The sequence below is a fragment of the Drosophila simulans genome, chromosome 2L (assembly GCF_016746395.2).
Source record: "Drosophila simulans strain w501 chromosome 2L, Prin_Dsim_3.1, whole genome shotgun sequence".
In the NCBI taxonomy this organism is placed as follows: domain Eukaryota; kingdom Metazoa; phylum Arthropoda; class Insecta; order Diptera; family Drosophilidae; genus Drosophila; species Drosophila simulans.
In genome coordinates, this window is record NC_052520.2 from 19,203,613 (window position 1) to 19,220,034 (window position 16,422).

The window sequence follows — 16,422 nt, forward strand, 5'->3', positions numbered from 1 at the left end:
TTACAACAAATTGCACGCGCGACATGCGCTCATAATGAGGTTGCAAAACAATTTATATATTCTTTTTGTTTTAGTGAAATAAATCAATTTGCGTTTTTCGCCAACATATTGTTATCAGAGCAAGCAACTTAAAAACTGATTGAAGCCGAAAAAAACTTTTGCGCAAAATTGAAACTGCTGATTTGGCAATAAACGCGACTCGAGAAGGAAAAAACTGAATCAATTGCAGGGATCAGCATTCCGTCAATTCGCCGCTTAATTTATTTATTGTTCTCGTCGACGGCTGTTAATGCAATTTGATGATTTAATTAATATTGAATTACACTGCCATTAAGACCGCCCCGATAATTATACAATCTGCAGCTGAATAATTCGATTGTCCACCTCTCGCTCTCTCTCTCTCTCTCGCTCTTCCTCTTTGTGTTATCGACGCTCGAGTGTTGCTGGTGCGACTGTACCTGGCCGAACATTTCGATTTAATTTATGCCAGGGCAAATATTTAGCCAACAAACACACACAACTTCTGGCCAGGCTTATTAATTAAGAGGCCCGTCGACTCAGACGCACACAGTTTTCCCCATGCCCCCTGCATGGATTTCCCCCCCTCTCCATCGCCAGCAAGCCGGGAAATCATAAAAGCGTAAAATCGAAATGCCGCCATTCCGTGGTGGCTGCCAAGCTGACTACTTCCTGTTCCTGCTCCTGTTTCGGTCCTGTCTGCTGCCTTCCTCCGTTCATCCCGGCTCCCCTTTATTAACACGCATATCAATTCATTTTGATTGTAATTTATGCCGTGGCCAATCGCTGCATATCGCTCACATCACCCCCACCCACCCCCTGCGACCGGGTAATAAAATTATTGTTTATAGATAGATGTTGTGGCTGCAGTTAGTAAGCCATCCAACAACTGAGGGCCAAAGTAAGTCACTTGCTGATTTCGATTTGGCTACTTTGGCCCTTCTTTCTGTTTAGTGGAGCGTGATCTTGAAATGGAAATCGCTTTTCGGGGAGGATGTATGTATGTACATACATATGTGGGTGGAAGTAATCGAAAGTATTGTTTTAAAACTTGTCTATGTGCATAATGTGTTATATTGGGGATGTTAATTGCCTCATTTATGGCTTACATAACATAGTTATTTGATCGGGAAGTGGACTGGGGGAATATTGAGTGCAATCATGATCAAATAGCATCCTATAAGTATTACACCCTTATATTATCTCTACCTAGAGATTTATTGTATCCACGTAAATAAAATTTTCAGCAAGTAGTTAACTTAACTATTGTATGATTATGGTTTCTTGATGTTTAAAAACATTTCAGAGGTTATTTGAAAACCATAATCAATGTTACATTTAGATACAAGATACATAATTTGTTTTTCCACGTAAATGTTTATGGATATTTGATCATTTTTGCAGTCTTTGGACCAGCAGAGAACTTGACCATGACCATGCAGCACGGCGAGCAATCAACCTAATTGAGCTGCCCCAATGGCCAACTTCTGCCACCGACTCCTCCCCCCTTTTTGGCCCCCTTTTGACCCGCTTTCCACTTTGCCACACCGTTCGATATCGGAATTGACCCATACCCCTACACACATATCCAATCCCAATCCCAATCCCAATCCCAAGCCAAACCCCAGACCGTTCTAAATCAAAAGACAAACGTCGACAAATGACCCGGCGCAGTGAATAAATGAATAGCAGCGAATCGGCAGTGTGTGTATACGGTAATGAATGTATTCGGTAACAATTCATTAAGCAAATAGAAATGTGCGCTAAACGCATTAAGAGATTAGCACACATCCAGCAGGAGAACAACAATGTCTCCGGGCAGAATGTAGATACATCTGTACATGGAAATGCCCATCGATAAGCCGACCGAGAACTGGCCAGCAGCGTAATGACCCTCATTTACTTTTCGTTCTGGCCAAATTTAATTGCCGGCCCGAAAGGAGACGCTGCACATGCGGTTGCCAGCACTCAGATTGGTCTTCGTGTGTGTGGAAAGGTGAAATCACTGTTGCTTCTGGCTTGTTAAGTGCTCATTGTTTCGCCAACAATGTTGACACATGCCCCTTTCAAAAGCAACCACCCACATGTGGTGGGAAATTATGTGATGTGACGTGTGATTTGCTGACTGCCAATGTCTCGATGGCGAATGCAAAGCGGAAGTTGCCAGTTGAAAGTCACTTAAGTGCAATTTCGGCTATTGAAATTGCAGATTTTCGACTGTTGGGGTCGCTTGGTGGTTAGGTTTCTAAAAAGCATATAATTATTTGTATCCCTAAGATACATAGTTTAATTGTTACGAAACAGTAACTTGTCCTACCCTCCATAGTATGGAGTCCATACACAAATTGTTTTTATGCAGCCATTAAACTTTAAAACTTTCTTTTATGAATATCCCATGTATCATATTTGTCTATATGATATTTCCTTTTGCCTTCCTTCCCAATCAGTTTTCCGGTCAACCTGGTAAGGATGTGACCCACATCGATTGCCCAACTGCATGCGACCAAACATCACGTTCCGTCTTCCTTTCTGGTTCCCGATGTCCGACTCCAATTGCCGGTATCCTTTTCATCAAATTCCTTTCTCCTGTTGCCCCGCCCTCCGCATCCTTTGCATTGTCCGCTGGATATGTGATAAACGTTTATGATTATTTTTATGTGTCATCTGCTCGGGACGAGACTCTAGTCTTTGGCTGGCCAATTTGACGCTGATATATACAGGGACTTGATTTAGTTTAAATAGCGCTGAGGGAAAAGTGGAAGTATCACAATTGCACTCAGAGAAAACAGTCATCTGAAAATGAATCAAAATGAAAAATAAGATTTTTCAATGCTCATAAGACTGAAATCATCAATATTGTAATGACTTAAATAAGTTTGCTGCTCCAATAATTTCTAATCTAACTAATAGTACCATCATGCATTTTTCAGTGTACAAACTTCGCCCGGAAAGTGCAATTTATGTCCTTGGAGGAAGGGCGGCACACAGAGAAAAAAGAATCTCACACGTGACTGCAGTGAACGTGGCTTTCGCCACCCAACGCCGCCCACATGTGTGAACAGATATTTTTTAGAGGGTTTCCCGCCCTTCATGCGGGTCCTTGCTGGTGTCCTTTTCCCGGTTCTCTGCCACGCTGATGGTGTCCAGCCCCGGCTACGTGTCATTCGAGCTATCTGGTCGAGCAGATCTTTGGGAGCAAGGGACCATTTCCATAATCGCTGGTTAAACAAGCCCGCTCACACATGCCTGGTCAAGTTGACCGCAGTTTATGCCCGGGGTTTTACGGCCCAGCGGCCTCTGGTGATGCGCCTAAGTCCCTTGGCCGGACCATGTTTGAGTTATGCTTTTACATATTTTTATTCACTTAACACAGAAAGGGGTGCAGGGGCGAAAGTAAACATACATACATATCCGGGTGGGAAGGTGGCCGGCTTAATCAAATTATGGCTTATCTCTCGAATGGTGTCTCAAATGGCGGAGGTCAAAACGCAAATAGCCATAAACATGTAGATTAAATCCCCATTGACCAGGATGGTCAGTGGCATCACCCACGAGGCTGCTGCCGGTTTGACCTTGTTTCTTCCGGCAGTTTTATTGGATATAAACTCCTTTAATGCAGCACATATTTGCATAGTAATGCCCTTAATCCTGGTAATTAAAAGTCCAGTTTTATGGATGGTTTATAAACGGCAACGATGTGAAATATGATGGAAAAATATTTGATCAACAAAATAACTCGGATTTTATTGAGAATATTTTGTAGCATACTTATGGGAGTCTAAGTTTATACTAATAAAGTGCAGAGTTTTGCAATTATTAAGGTAGTATTTTAATATGACATCAGTGATATTTCCTTAAGTAAAATCCAGATTATTTGGCCAAAAGAAGTCAATCAGAACACAAGCCATTTGAAGAAGAATTCAAGACAAGACTTTAACATTTGTTTCCAAATGTACCCCAAAATGAGCCACAAAAAATCCATAAATATCGACTGGGAACCATTGGAGCAGTCGATGCAGAAGGACCAGTCAAGAAAGGCAGTCGAGGAACCACCGGCATCATTTCATGCTCAATTCAAATGTTGTTCAATCCCATTCAAACAATTTGTATCGTAGTTTTATTACCACAATAAAACGGATTAAGCAATCCGCCCCTTCCCTGGCAGCCGAAGGAAAAAAAAGGATACAATGAAGTCGACGGAGAACCGAGAAAAGAGGGCGTGACCTGCTAGTCGTGTGTGTTCCTTTTAAATTGGTTGAATTTCCGCACGAATTAAATTTTTTTGCTGCCAAGCTAAGGAGCGAAGAATATTTCACGCATCGGCAGCTTGACGACGACTGGAGGGCAGGGAGCAATATGGAGTCCTTTCCGGAATATTTCACACTTCACCCGTACAAATCAGCGACACGTGGCAAGTGCCATATAATTTATAATAGCGAAAAAAGGGCCAAAAACTTCGTTGGGTGTCGAATTCGATACGCTCAATGTGGTGAGGAATTTTTTAACATTTTTCAGCGGCGGAAACTTTAAACTCCAAGTCGCTCGCTGCCTGTGTGAGACTTTCCACTGAGGCGGCCAGTTCATTTGGCTTAAACTGTATTATCCCCATTCACCATCAAATGGAAAATTAATATTTGCCTTTGTGTCGTTTTAAAGAATATTTTTGTAATTTTCTTTCGATCTGCTTCAAAGAAAGCGGCTTCGCCCACAATTTCCATGGCTTTTCCGCTGGAACTGCTCCTTTCAATTGACCAAACCTTCTTGGAGTTGCCTATCTGTCCGTACATATGTCTGTTATGTCTGATTCATATCTAAATCTATTACAATTCATATTTGTATGCCGCGCACACAGAGAAGCACCACCCTCCGCATCTGAAAATTTCTATTTGACATATGGGGCAAGACAGCGCGCTTCAGTAAGATACGTTTTTATCGATGGTTTTCTAGTTTAATTGAGGCCAAAACAATAATGCTATATTGTTAACAATATATACCGTCTAAGATTTAGTTAGTATTTAGTAAAAAAGTAAGTTAGTAAAAAAGTAAAAATATATGTATGATAAGTTGGCGCTAAAACTTTCTTTTATATGTTAAATACTTTTAAAGTGTAAAGATACTTTGAGGCCTTTACTCTTCAGATACATTTTCCACAGTAACATATCCTGCACTGTTAAGTTAACGGGTTAAGTCAAGTGTTGAAGAGTTTTTGACAGACATTCTCGTCTGGTTTCCGTGCGTCTTGTTTCGCAATTCTTTTCTTTTTAGTTCGGCTGCTACCCCTTTTATGAGCTCGTTTTTCCGAATCGCCGTTTCTGCTTAGCCTAATATCCAAATAAACATACGTTATCCGCTGCTGCCGTCGAATTTATGGTTTCTTAAACGACACCCCATCCCGCTCCCCCGCTGGTGGACTTCCGGAATGGAAATATGAGATGGCAGTGGTGGCTGCGATTTTGATAAGGGTCCCCAGTTCGACGAGGAAAATGCGATGAATCTATTTTCCCAATGACTCGACAGCTGGTAAAGTTTATTGGTTGGAGCGATAAGACAAAGGAGAAACTTTCTTTGAAGTTTTTACGCTTCTTACATGCGGTCTCCTGCGGCTTCTTTTGCCACGGGTATCCGATGTGCATTGTCAATTGCAATTAAAAACAATGTTACAAGGTCACCGCTTTTTTGCGCAGATAACACAAATATGCAAAAAGTGGCGCCGCTAACGAAATTGCACATTTTGCACATGTGCCGAAGTGCAGCGCTATGTTGTCCAGTACACCAACATGGCTTATACACATACTTGCATATGTATGTATGTATATGTATGCTTATGTATGTTTGTGGAATGCAATTGGAATCGGTGACAACATAATGCCACATTCACCTACCCCAATGCAGGCGACAATGGCAACTGGAAAGCTCCATTTTCCAGCGGAGCCTCCGCTGTGCGCAGGTCCAAATCTGGAAATGAGTTACGTGGTGTCCTTCGGGGGGCAGGGAATCCCCTCCCTCTAGGCGTCTGCATGTGTGTGTGTGTGTGTGCGTGTGTTTTTCGTAATGGTGGCCGTTGCTTAGGTGTGAATCCTGCATTTGCCAGAGTGTGAGTGAGAGAGCGCCAGCCGCGAGAGAAAGAGAGAGAGAGCAAGGACTAAATAGGAATTAATCGCAGCAACAACAACAAACCTATTGGAGCAAGCGCATAATTCATATTCCGCTAGCAACGCCCACTTAAAGGTGCCTGTGTGCGTGTATGTGTGTGTGTGTGTGCAGGTGCTTTTCAATTATCCTTGGTGAAAAACTAAACAAATACAGGTGTAGTTAGGCGGATAGTGATGGATTCAAATAATTAAAAGTATTCTACAGGTTTGATTATAAGATGCAACAATAAATTGCATTTTCTTTTCTTATAAACTACCTTATATTATTAAAAAGCAGTTACATTTTAAATATTGGTCTCATATACCCATGACCTTCTGTTTGGAGCTCTATCTATCAAATCATCGAAAAACTTCCCAATGAAAACATTTAAAGTAATCAATCCAATTGGGCATTTGTTTATCATAATAATTTACAAATTTTTTAACTGGGTTATATTGAAAATAAATACTGCACTTAAACAAATCTGTTTTATACATACATATGTAGTTTTCATAGGCTAACACTCCTAGACAGGGCAAAAAACTACACGAGGTGCTGGAAATGATTTCCTCAAGGAGCCAGGAAATAAAGACATCATTAGAAAATCATGTAGTGCATTAGTCGAGCTGTCGTCGCCACACCCCCAACCAGGACCTGGGATCCCCGCCCACTCCGGGGGCAGCCGCAATTGCCATTATGTTGAACACGCAAGTCAATTGATGCAATTTGTCCGAACGGCTGGCGGGGAAAGGAGCGGAGCGGAGCGGAGAGTGCTCATTCGGATTGGGACTGGGATTCGGGCACGGTTTTGGGCCAGGGGCAATCCCCAGTGACAATGTGACATGCCGTAACAGGTTCACGGTCTGACGAATAGTGGGTGGTGCCCTGCGGGGTGCAGGGCCGCCATCCGTGCAAGTGGGCTGGAGGGGTGAAACCGACCGCCTGCGCTCATCAACAGTTAGCAGCTTCTGCTGCTGGTGATTTAAGGGTTGCCAGCCAGCCGGCTCGCCCTTAAATGAATTGCGGCGATTTATTGCGGTAATACTCATTTAGCGGACCAGCCCCGAGGGGAAAAAACGAGAAGAGAGCACTGTATGGTTGAGATAGCAGACTAACAGGTACCCAGTACCAAATAAATATATTTCCTAAGAGTTAAGTATCATAAAGCCACATTTTACGTTACTGATGTTTCTTTGGTATAAACAAATATGTAGCATGATATATCTATCCTTAAGGTAAAATAAATTCCAGTTCAATTACCAATACCATTATCATTATATTTAATTTTTGCCTTATTTTATATTTAAATCAAAGACAGATGTATTCTTATTACCTTTTAATTTTAACATTATCTGAATAATTAATTTAATGATATATATTGGAACACCGCTATGACAGTGTTGAGATCCAATTAACTCGACCTTCTCTGCGCAAATCCCCCGGTTCATCACACCCCTGCGTATCAGTACAGGGTATGCAAAGTGAGTCGAGTCTAGTTGAGTGCAAACAATGCGCACAATAAAAATAAATCTCTCCGGAACAAGTGTGTGTTTTGTTACACCCGTGGGAAGTCCGGGTGAGAAGTTGTCAATTACTTGCGAATCGATCTGGCCAAGCTCTGTTTTGGCATTCATGTCACCGCCAGGTGAGCAGGACCTCCTCGAAAAATCGCCCTAATTGGCGGCTTCTAGAGCAGATGGGAATGGGAGATGGCCGGGATGGTACGTGATATGCATTTGCACCTTCTAGGCAATTAATAAGCCAATTCCACCAAATCGGCGGCCACGTAAATCAGCATTATGTCGGCCCAATGAAAATGAGCTCTAAATTCAATTACAGGTCTTGTCTTCTCCGCTTTCCCAAGTCGCTTTCCATTCCCGCATAAATCAGGAGTTCTGGGCCGCCTGCTCCTGAGATGCCAAATTACCCGGGTCCCGAGATGTCTTAGTAGATTCTAAGCGGCTTTGGCGCTCATAACTTACCCGGACACCTTGTCACATTATGCATTTAAATTTAATGTGTAATTTATGGGCGGCTTTGTCGACCTTCCCGCCTGCGCTGCCTGTTAATTAGAAAATCGGTTTGGAACAGTGTTTCCAGGGGGGCACAATTTGGCAAGGAAAGCAGAAAAGTAGAACTACATACAATAATATACAAAAGAATATCCATGAAGTGGCTTCAAATTGCCTTTCAACCAAGATATAAACAATTAAACTTGACACTTTCTTACATAAATTGTTATTTAAACAACAAAAGCTTAACATACCTTGCTTAACAATATTAATTTTCCCATTCCTTGAGAACTATTTTCAGCAAAAATGATATCCATTCCCAATGCGTGGGAGTAATCTTCGCTCTGCCAGGATACGTGGGGGGTACTCATTAATTACACTCCATAATGGTTACTTCCGCTGGGCCACATAATAGCATAATTAATCGATATTAAATGAACAGCAGCAGGACAATAAACGCCGGAAGCCAGCCACAAAAGGTTAAATTAAACGAAGTAATTGTTACACAGCCTCAGTCGTTGAAACTCGACCCCCTCTGGCAGTTTGTGAGGTCCTGAGGAGGGTTGTCCTGCCTGGGTCCTTTACAATGCATAATAAACAGTCGAGCGGGCACGGAGCAAACAACAGTGGGGAACGAAGCTCGTTGAGATTTTGATTTTTAAACGGCACGTCGGGGGGTGGATGCGCTGGCTGTCTGGTTGGGATTCAGAAGACAAGGCTGTAAAGCGCACAAAGTCACACGGCAGGTGGCGATGAACATGGGAAGAGTGGGTGGGTGTCTCGGCACACAAAGTGATTTAAATGCATTTCTAATGGGATGAAATTATATACTGTCTGAGCCACCACAAGCTCTCTTCAACTCCATTCTCATTCCTACTCCGATTTGCGGTTTTCAAGGGGCGGACATAAATATGCATGAATTTGCGCTTTTGATGTGCCAGCCATAAAGAGCGGATACCCGAAAGGGGACCACCTTCATCTTAAGCTAAGTGCCTACTAACTTTAACTTAAACTGTACATTTTTTAATTAAAATTTGTCCATAAAATAATAATTAATGCTCCTCGGAGCCGTCGTCGTGATAATTTGATGGCCAGCTAAAGCCGCTTAAAATAATTTCGAAACACCAATTTGTGACTGCCCCATTTCAGGGGTCACATTTAGCATCTTATCAGAGCTTAGCAGCTGGGGTCACCACCCGTCCAGCTACGGAATGTGATTACAGCTTCTGGCGCTCCGCCTGAAATTTCAGCGGTTTCAAGTGTCCATTCGGCGGCGGAATATTTAACTCCAAGTTTCGAACAGCAGGACCATAGGTATAGCGATGCAGATGCTTTGAACGAGCCCTAAACTCGTCTTCTGATCCAGGAAAACTGATTATTTCGTGAACCAAGTGAGGTTCGGGAACATAGAAGTCATCGCCTAGGGTAAACGATTATTAAAAATGATTTGGATATTACAATGAATATTCATTTAACATACCAGGTAAGACGAAAACCATAGAGCCCTGGCAGTTATAGCCAACCGGCAAGAACATGGTCGTTCCCTGTCCGCTGCGCTTGGTGGCAAACTCCAACAGGGATTGATACGCCTTAATTCCCATCAACCGGGACAATTCGTAGACCTGTGGTGGCATGAACCAAACATTGCCCAAATCAGCCAGTCGCAGAAGTTCAACGGGTGTCAGCCACTATATGAATTCATCATTTTATTATTGTGAAAATGGGGTTCAAAGGTTAGGCCTTACCAATGTTTCCTTGACCTCGGAAGGTTCTTCCAGCAGGTCGGGCTGCTTGTCAACAAAAGCCATGAAGAAAGCGGTTTCATGCCTACAAAATGCAATAACGACTATATTAGGAACAAGAACTTTACCAGACTTTCTTTAGATTACTATGCAAAGATATACAGCTTTTAGTTAAGATCACTTTATGACCCCATACGCACCCTTTGCGTATGAATCCCGGACTCGCCCACGCAGACCACTCATGCAGGGCCCACAAATCTGGAACTACATTTAACTCGCGACAGAGGGTTAGAAACTCAGTCGGCTTGTTGTGCACCCTTCGCTGCCACGACTCCAGGTCTGGGACATCCTGAGCGCAAGTTACCGCACCAAAATCCAGTTGACTCCGACTCCGACAAAGCAGCAGACCCACCTCTTCAAAGCATTCCCTCACGGCGGTTAGTCGCAGCGTAATCTCCCTAAAAAGACAAAGGTCATAGATTAAACTCCCAATGTGACAGAGTTTAGCGCAACCTTCGGACTCACCGAGCCCAAATGTGGGAGCGCTTAAAGAACCGATCGTAGCAGCCAGTGCCCTGGGGCGCCAGAATGGTAGGACGATCGTCGCGGATGAGAACCAGGCGGCGTAGAGCCTCTTGTGGAACACCAAACTCCTCGAGGTACTGCAGCCAGGCGACGCTTTCATCCGCCGCAGAGTCCAGGAGGCCACCGGGAAATACAGTCTGATTGACCGCAATCGCCGTGGCATCACTGCGTTTTAGCATAAGCACCTGAAAGGTCAGGATTATGGTTATCCACATTTGGGAAAGGCCTCTTCACTTTCCTTGTAATCTTCGTTATTGCCTTCATCTCTGGACACCAGGATTACACTGGCCGAGGTGCGCCACTTGGTAGGAGATGCAGCTTGGCTCATGTCTGCCTTTATTTAGCCAAATGATTAGCAAAACTGTCCAATTCTGCCCACAAAGAAAACGAAATCAAAAGGTTGTTTTGTTCCCTCCAATCAGCTGATTGGTCGATAGGCACGATAACGACTCCTGTACAAAAGAAAAAAAAGATCGATAGCCACCTAATCAAAGCGCTGAATATTTGAAGTTTGAATTCGTGCGAAATTCAAACTTTACCTTTCTGGCCAGATTACCATGCAGAAACGACCAAGAAGAACAAAAACCCAAATAGATTAGTTCCATTCCACACGTGTTCGCAAACATATTTAAGCTCTGCCCTTGGACAACAAAAGACACTTGCATTTGGTGTTTCCAGTCGAAAGCAACTTGCAGTTGAAATGAAAGTACTGATCACGTTCTTCTTTCTGGGCGCCTGCCTCTGTGGCATCCAAGCGGAGGAGAGTATCGCTGACCTCTTGAAGGACAATGCGAAGGGCGTACAGGCAGCCAATGTGCTCCTGACCCGGATTGCCCAAGTAAGCGAGCAGACTCAGGTCGGTTTGGCGGAGCAAAAGGAGGCACTAAAGGCCCTGACACTCGTGGAGAAGCTGCTAGCCAAGTTGACTGTCGTTCTGGAGGTTGGCTCCAATAATCTGGTGGCCACCCTTGAGAACCTCTCCAGACAGGGCGAGGAATACGGCAATCGAACGGAGACAGAACTCCTGGAACTGGTCCGCCTGCAGGAGGGCACCAAGGAGGTACTCAATGTGCTCGAGGCCAAGATGGATGCCTATCAGAGGCACGTGCTCCACAGTTCCCGCAACATTGACAACAGCATCGACGGACTGGCCAAACTTATTACTAGGACGGTGTTGCCACAATTGAATGGGCTGAAGTGCACCTTCGACAGCTTGGAGACCTCCCAAATCAACGTGGAGGTGGAGCTGAAGAACTTGGCCGGAGTCAAGGAGCTCAGCGAGAACTCCAACCTCAAGCTGAACGTGCTGGAGCATCAATTGAAGCAGCTGAATCGCACTCAGGAGCAGCGCCTGGACATCCTAATCGATGCAGTCAAGCATTTGCAGCCACACAGCTCCTGGAAAGTGGAGGCTGTTCTCCGCGAACTGATCATCTCGCAGAAACGCATCGAACTGGGCCTGGAAGAGTGCAGCCGACAACAACCCCATCCGCAATATGGCCATCACGACGAGTCCTATCTGCCCACCTACGGAGCTGAGGTCCCAGAGCCGCAGCATGCTCATCCCAAGCCCAAGCAAGTGGATCTGGAACAGGTGTGGAGCATCAAGGAGGAGCCCAAGCACGGTATGTTGTCCTTATTGCCACCAGATTAGGATCAGATATTTATTTCTTTCCATTAATAGGAGAACATTCTGGAAACCACAAAGCTGCCGCCTATGCCCAGTCCCCCGAGCCAAAGAAGAACTATAAGAGCTCCAGCGCCGTGTCCTGGCGGCAGTCGGTGCCCTGGGAGTACGGCTCACCATACCAGTCCGCTCCAGTTCACCACCACCAGCCATGGAACCCAACTCCTGCCCACGGTCCCACCTCTTTTGACAAGCCCAAGCCTTGTCCCAAGAAAGAGCACCCTACTCCGGCATCCTATGTTCCTTTGCCCCATGACCAGCCTGAGTCCTACAAGCTTCCTGTGGATTACAGTCCCAAACCCAACCACGAGCAACCCCATAAGCCCCACCACGAACCACAGTCTTACAATGAAGAAATCTACAAGCCACAGCCCATCCAGCCCGGAGAATCCTTCAGGATTTGGTATGGAGACAGTTCTCTCCCCCAAGGATACTAAAGAAAGATTTAACTAGGACTACCAATGTTACCGATTCCGATACAACTTTTCAAAGCATTTAACAAACTCATTTTTTTTAAATTCAGATTTTATACAATTTTTATGTTTTATCAATAAATAAAAAAGCAAAGGAAATACCTTTTTATTTTATTCCTAACAAATAATTAATAAATAACTTTTGAGAAAAACTTCTATAGTTTCATGGAAATCCTATGCATCAACGTTTAGCATCGTATGCGAAAATATGCATTCATTTTCCAGATACTTTTCTCAAAATCTATTAAAAATAACGGTTTTTCGCGATGAAAAACAATTTATACAAAGAAATTTTCAGTTCTTTTGTAGGAAAATAAATTAACCTTACTGAAGTACTTAAGTTATTATGCTATTATTGTTAGTTGTTAAGTGTTTTTGAACAGATAGAATAAATTTTTAAATAGTTAATAACAAAGGATCCAAGTTTATTTAAATTTCCAAATGGCATCTTGGCCAATGTTTGAATAGGCATTTATGAAGTATACTGCTGTCTTTGTAAAAGGAAACTTATTAAACTTTTACAAACTGAATTTAGTTCGCTATCTTGAATTTCTGGAGCGTTTTAAAAATATTCTTTATAAACGACAGACAGCATGCCGAAAACATTTGTTTCCTTATCACTACCTTCGAAGACCTATTTTCTGAATGAATTTGAACAAGAAGCAGCTGTGGCACGTTTTTCAGTGCTATTATTACTACCGTAACACACAAAAAACCAGGTCAATCTGTTCTGTTTAGAAACAAAGAAGAATTTCGAAACGTGACACTACTCGGATTTTCCCTAACTTTACCAAAATGTCGATGAACCAATAACTTTTTAGTACTACAACATGCAACATAATTCGCTTTAGTTCATTTTTTTCAACATGATAGTGATAAAACATTCGTTCGCGACTATCTTCTTAGTAGTAGGGAAATTCTCGTAAACACACTATTACAGATTGGAGCAGCATTTCCAGCTGCACCCGCTGCAGTGAAGTGGGTGGTTGGGGAACTGATAGAACTTAACCCAGTCTAAGACACGTTTTGGACCTTAAGTTGGGCTACTTAAGTTGCGGCTTGGATCGACAAGAGACACACAGCGGGGAGCGGCCATCAGAGAAACACCATGAGAGTGCAACTGACTTTGCTAGCGATATGCATTTACCTATGCGCTGCTGCAGCTGAGGATCTGGACTCCATCCACGAGATACGCGGCGAGGTGGAGGAGCTAATCAAAGGTACGGAGGAGCTGAACCATGGACTGCAGAAAGTGAAGGACGTGCAGAAGGGCATTGAAGAGAAGTTCAAGCATCAGCGCGACGAGATCGAACTGATTGCTGGATTGGAGGTTGCCATAGCCAAGCTGGAATCGAACGTTCAAAGCAGCATCCAAGCCACGACCTCCGGAGTGGGAAATTTGACAGCCATCGTTAACGCAATCCAGGGTCAGAATGAAAACTCTATTAGGAATCTCACCAAAGTGGAGCTAGAGATCAGGAGAGCCCTGGGCCAAGTGGCTGCCAATCAAAACAAATACGAGCAGAACCTAAATGAGGTGGCCTCATCCGTCAACTCGCATCTGGCGGAGATTCAGCAGCTGCTATCGCAGGCCGTCATAGGGGAACTCATCGGCTTGGACAACAAGGCGAAGGTCCTCCAGGAGCAGCAGCGCAACATCGTGGGTCAAGTGGGATATCTGGGCGAACTTAAGGCTCTGGCAGATCGTGCCAATCGTAAAGTCAATCAATTGGAGTGGGGTCTGGTCATTCTGAACCGCACTCAGTCCGAGAGCCTGAACAGCATCGAGCACACTGTCCATGGAGTGCAGGTGGCCACCTCCCAGGTCGATCATAAACTTGCTGCCCTACTGAACAATCAGAAGAACATTGAAAGGTCGCTGGATGGCTGCAAGCACAAAAACCCGCCACACCAGAAGCCCCACGAGATCTGGACTCACCCGGAACATGCACCAATTTACAAGTAAGTGTGTAAGCCCTACTTCTGGATGCACACTAAAACCACTCTTTTCATTTTAAGGCCAAAACCAGGGGGCAATCAAGGATACGAGAGCGGCTATGCCTCCCAAGAAGAGGCTGAATACCTATACAAACTCTGGTATGGAAAGGGCCAGTAGCGTTAACACGACAACTTAAGATAGATGTCGTATGCCATATACAAAAATTCCTATATCAAATCCCTACATGTCGATTCTATCGACTAGCTCATATTATTGTATACTAAAACGTTCTCTAACACAATGTAATAAACCAGAGTAAATAAACGAAATCGAACTTTATAAATTGTACATTGATAAAAAGTGCTATGTCCAACATTAAAAATTACCTGTTGGATACCTTATAAACCTAGATAAATGCACGTGACATCGAGCAAACTGGCTCTACCTCTACAATTTTGTTGGATCCAATGGATGAACCTGACCATCATCCCGCTCAAAGTTAATTATCAGCTGCGACTGATGCTGGTTCCAGTGCTCCGATCGATGTAATTTAGCATTCGCCTTCGCACGGAATTCCTCGACTGACAAATCGATCTCGATTTTTTCGTTACTTGCATCCGGATCGGCGGGATAAGCATCATCTCCTGGCAAGAGGTGCACTACTCCATTTTTACACTTGTGCACTACAGGATGAATTAGCTGAATGCCTTTGACCTCACGCTCTGCTGCAAATTGACGCAGGTTATCTAAGGAGGAGAACTTTAGGCAGCGCGAAAGTTCATAGAATTGCGGAGGGGGCAGCCAGAGTTCTTTCCTAAGGCTCGCTTGAAGGTAATCCAATGGGGAGCGCCACTACAATAATATAAATGATAGTTCATGAAAGGCAATTTATGGGTTTCCAATATCGCTCTTGTTCCGCATAATAACCGCCCCACCTACCGCACAATCCTTGACCTCATTAGGTTCGATGTGAACAATGGGTTCCTGTTCCAGGGCAGTCATAAAGAAGGCCGTCTCGAAGCGCTTTTTGAACGTGGACGGCGTGCGCCAGACGGACCACTCGTGAAGTGACCAAACATCCGGGAGCACATCCAGCTGCTTGCAGAGCTCCAGGAACCGGCTGGCATTGTTGTGGACGATGTGCTGCCAGTGGGCGCGGTCAAACTGGTCATAGAACGCTCCATAACCGCTAGTGGAGGTCAATGATTTGCTGTCCCTGCACAGCAGGATGCCCAACTCCTCGAAGGTTTCTCGTATGGCAGTGAGCCGCAGGGCTAGGGATCTGTCAGGTGCGAAAAGAAAGTTACATGACCAATTTCCTAAAAATCTATTTTAAATGCATACGGATCGAGCGATTCCTTATCTGCCTTGGTGTGGAAAATATCCGGACGTGGTCCCTTCACGTGGCCCAAGTTCTGCAGCTTAGCTGCACTGATCTCGTTTCGCTGAAAGTGTTCCAACCAGGCAGGCGAACTGTCCGAGGCATCGCAAACTCCGCCAGGAAACACCGATGACTCCGGCATGAAAGTGGACTTCTGCGTTCGTGTAAGGAGGAGGGCCTTGTCGAACAATAGATTACGTAAGCATGGTGAAGTTAAGTTAACGTTAAGCAGTAACTCACATTGTAATCACACGACGTGGCCTTTTCAACTTGGTTCTTAGCCAGAAGGATTAAACTTGAGGAGGAGCGAATTTTGGGCAAAAGCTTTGACATGTTTAGTTAACACAGCGATATCGATAGAGTGGGTGGTACTATCGATTGCTCACCAGCTGATTTTGTTTACACTTTCGAAATACCCACCACCTGTTGTAGGCAGATGGTGGGTAGTTTATA

General features: G+C 44.1%; 4 protein-coding genes across 4 annotated transcripts; 2 read left to right on the plus strand and 2 right to left on the minus strand.

Annotated features, from left to right (window-relative positions):
• Positions 1 to 9,169: 9,169 nt before the first annotated feature.
• Positions 9,170 to 10,933, minus strand: LOC6732817 (nucleoside diphosphate-linked moiety X motif 19). Its single transcript, XM_016178071.3, has 6 exons — positions 10,728 to 10,933; positions 10,430 to 10,674; positions 10,105 to 10,362; positions 9,908 to 9,989; positions 9,643 to 9,850; positions 9,170 to 9,582 (listed from the first exon to the last, which is right to left on the minus strand). The coding sequence occupies exons 1-6, from the start codon at positions 10,815 to 10,817 to the stop codon at positions 9,380 to 9,382; spliced, it is 1,086 nt and encodes a 361-aa protein (XP_016025543.1). The 5' UTR covers positions 10,818 to 10,933; the 3' UTR covers positions 9,170 to 9,379.
• Positions 10,934 to 11,139: 206 nt separating this feature from the next.
• LOC6732818 lies at positions 11,140 to 12,748 on the plus strand. Its single transcript, XM_002079895.4, has 2 exons — positions 11,140 to 12,114; positions 12,174 to 12,748. Exons 1-2 carry the CDS (start codon positions 11,190 to 11,192, stop codon positions 12,611 to 12,613), a joined length of 1,365 nt encoding a protein of 454 aa, XP_002079931.1. The 5' UTR covers positions 11,140 to 11,189; the 3' UTR covers positions 12,614 to 12,748.
• A 953-nt stretch (positions 12,749 to 13,701) lies between these two features.
• On the plus strand, positions 13,702 to 14,936 carry LOC6732819. Its single transcript, XM_016180391.3, has 2 exons — positions 13,702 to 14,611; positions 14,669 to 14,936. Exons 1-2 carry the CDS (start codon positions 13,758 to 13,760, stop codon positions 14,763 to 14,765), a joined length of 951 nt encoding a protein of 316 aa, XP_016025544.1. The 5' UTR covers positions 13,702 to 13,757; the 3' UTR covers positions 14,766 to 14,936.
• LOC6732820 (nucleoside diphosphate-linked moiety X motif 19) lies at positions 14,909 to 16,367 on the minus strand. Its single transcript, XM_002079897.4, has 4 exons — positions 16,210 to 16,367; positions 15,933 to 16,147; positions 15,528 to 15,870; positions 14,909 to 15,440 (listed from the first exon to the last, which is right to left on the minus strand). The coding sequence occupies exons 1-4, from the start codon at positions 16,300 to 16,302 to the stop codon at positions 15,036 to 15,038; spliced, it is 1,056 nt and encodes a 351-aa protein (XP_002079933.1). The 5' UTR covers positions 16,303 to 16,367; the 3' UTR covers positions 14,909 to 15,035.
• Positions 16,368 to 16,422: the final 55 nt, after the last annotated feature.